At 38.4% G+C, this 2,210-nt stretch overlaps 1 gene segment (V, D, J or C); it reads left to right on the top strand.

The window, feature by feature from the left end:
• Positions 1-311: 311 nt before the first annotated feature.
• On the top strand, positions 312-854 carry Ighl15 (immunoglobulin heavy chain like 15). The segment is given in 2 exon segments: positions 312-429; positions 535-854. Coding segments are annotated over 2 exon segments (438 nt in total).
• The last annotated feature ends 1,356 nt before the right edge of the window (positions 855-2,210 follow it).

Here is a 2,210-nt window from a genome sequence, read left to right as displayed (position 1 = left end):
AAACTTTTCCCACTCTAAATCTCCTCTAAAAAATATGAAAACCACACACCAATAGGCCAAATAAAGCTGAACATAAAATTTCAAAATTAAATTAATGTTTACAAAGGACAAATGCATTTTAAAGCTGTAGAAATATTATTCATAAAACATAATGAATATTTTAATGAAATATGGTATGTTGCTTCCTTTTCTCTCAGACATTTGCACTGTTTATTGCTGTTCCTAAGGCTCATGCAGCAGATCAAAGATACAGCAGAAACATATGCAAATAAGTACCTCCCCTGATCATTAAAATCTGCCCAGCCCTGACTATGAAATCCAAGCAGAAAACTGAAGCCCTGTCTTCCTATTCAGCATTCAGCAGTGACAACAGAACCTTAAGCATAATGTTGGTGCTGAAGTGGGTTTTCATGATTGCTCTTTTTCAAGGTAATTATGGATAATGAACATTAGTACATGCATGAGTTGTCAAATGTGAGACTGACAGTGGGCATTTGTGACATTTTTTTTGATCAGCATTCTTTTTGTTTGCAGGTGTGCATTGTGAGGTGCAGCTTGTTGAGTCTGGTGGAGGATTGATGCAGCCTAAAGGGTCATTGAAACTCTCATGTGCAGCCTCTGGATTCACCTTCAATACTTATGCCATGAGCTGTGTCCGCCAGGCTCCAGGAAAGGGTCTGGAATGGGTTGCTGCAATAGAGAGTAAGGCTTATAATTATGCAACATATTATGTTGATTCAGTGAAAGGCAGATTCACCATCTCCAGAGATGATTCACAAAGCATGGTCTACTTGCAAATGAACAACCTGAAAACTGAGGACACAGCCATGTACTACTGTACAAAGGCACAGTGAGAAGTCTTTATTTTGAGAATAGACAATAACCTCCAGTACAGATACTCATGACCTGCAGGAGGCACTCAGTGCACACAAATAACAGATCAGTAGCAATTTTCATACACACATGTTAGATATTTTACTCTTGTATCTGCATGCTTTTATGGTTGTTTATCTTTACAGATATAGAGTTTAAGAATTTGATCATGTCTTGGGATATAATGTGTAGAGTTCACTACTTCGAGTATCATATTTTAAAACATATATATATTATATATATATATAATATATATGATTATATATATATATATATATATATATATATATATATATATAATCCTTCTATTTAACAACACAGAGTCCTGCCGGGAGTTTAGAGGGCACAGAGAACATGGAGCAGCCTGGCATGGTACACTTGCAGTCCCAATTTGCACCCAGTGCTGGATCTGTCCCACAGCACTCCATATTCAAATGCTCTTCATAGAATCCTGGTTTCACAAGAGTGCTTTCACTCCTAAGCCCACAGGTGGAACCCCACTTTTGCTCCACGGACTGTCCAAGGAGGGACCCTACAGGAGCATGCAGAATACAAGTGCCACTTTGTGGCCTGAGAGAGGAACATTAATTCCACCATCCAATTATGCCCAGAGCGAAGGCTGTCCCACAACTTTTCCGACCCAAAATCTGCACAGAAGAGCTGATCTTCCAGGAATTCTCTCACTTCTAAGAACACAGGCTCACAACCCCACAGAGGTCACAAGCTCCAGTCAGAGATGGCAAGAATAAATAACATCAGAGATAACCAGCTGTGAAGAGGCATGTGCAAGAATATGGGCAACAGTCACCGAGACTACTTGGCATCATCCGAACACAGTTTTCCCACAACAGCAAGTACTGGATATCCTGACACACAGTAAAGGAAAGATTTAGTTTCAAAATCACATTTCATAACAATGACAGAGGACTTTACAGAAAACTTAAAGAATTTCCTTAAAGAAATACAGAATCTACACAGAGACACTAGAAGAAAACTGGTAAACAAGTATAATCCCTTAAACAGGAAACCCAACAATTCCTTAAAGAGTTACAGGAAAACTCAACCAAAGAGCTGAAGGAATTCAACAAAAACATGATGAATCTAAAAATAAAATTAGAAACAATAAGGAAATCACAAAGTGGAACAACCATCAAGAGATAAGCACATGAAAGAGGTCAGGAGTCATTTATGCAAGCCAAGAGAAAACAAAAGAAGAAGAGAGAATCTCAGGGGAAGAAGATGCCATAAATATATTGACACCATAGTCAAAGAAAATGCAAAAAGCCAAAGCTCTAAATTCGAAACATCCAGGAAATCCACGACACAATGAGAAGACC

Source organism: Rattus norvegicus, chromosome 6, assembly GCF_036323735.1.
Source record: "Rattus norvegicus strain BN/NHsdMcwi chromosome 6, GRCr8, whole genome shotgun sequence".
Classification (NCBI taxonomy): domain Eukaryota; kingdom Metazoa; phylum Chordata; class Mammalia; order Rodentia; family Muridae; genus Rattus; species Rattus norvegicus.
Note: the sequence above shows the minus strand (reverse complement) of the source record. Positions and strands in the feature narration are given on the sequence as shown.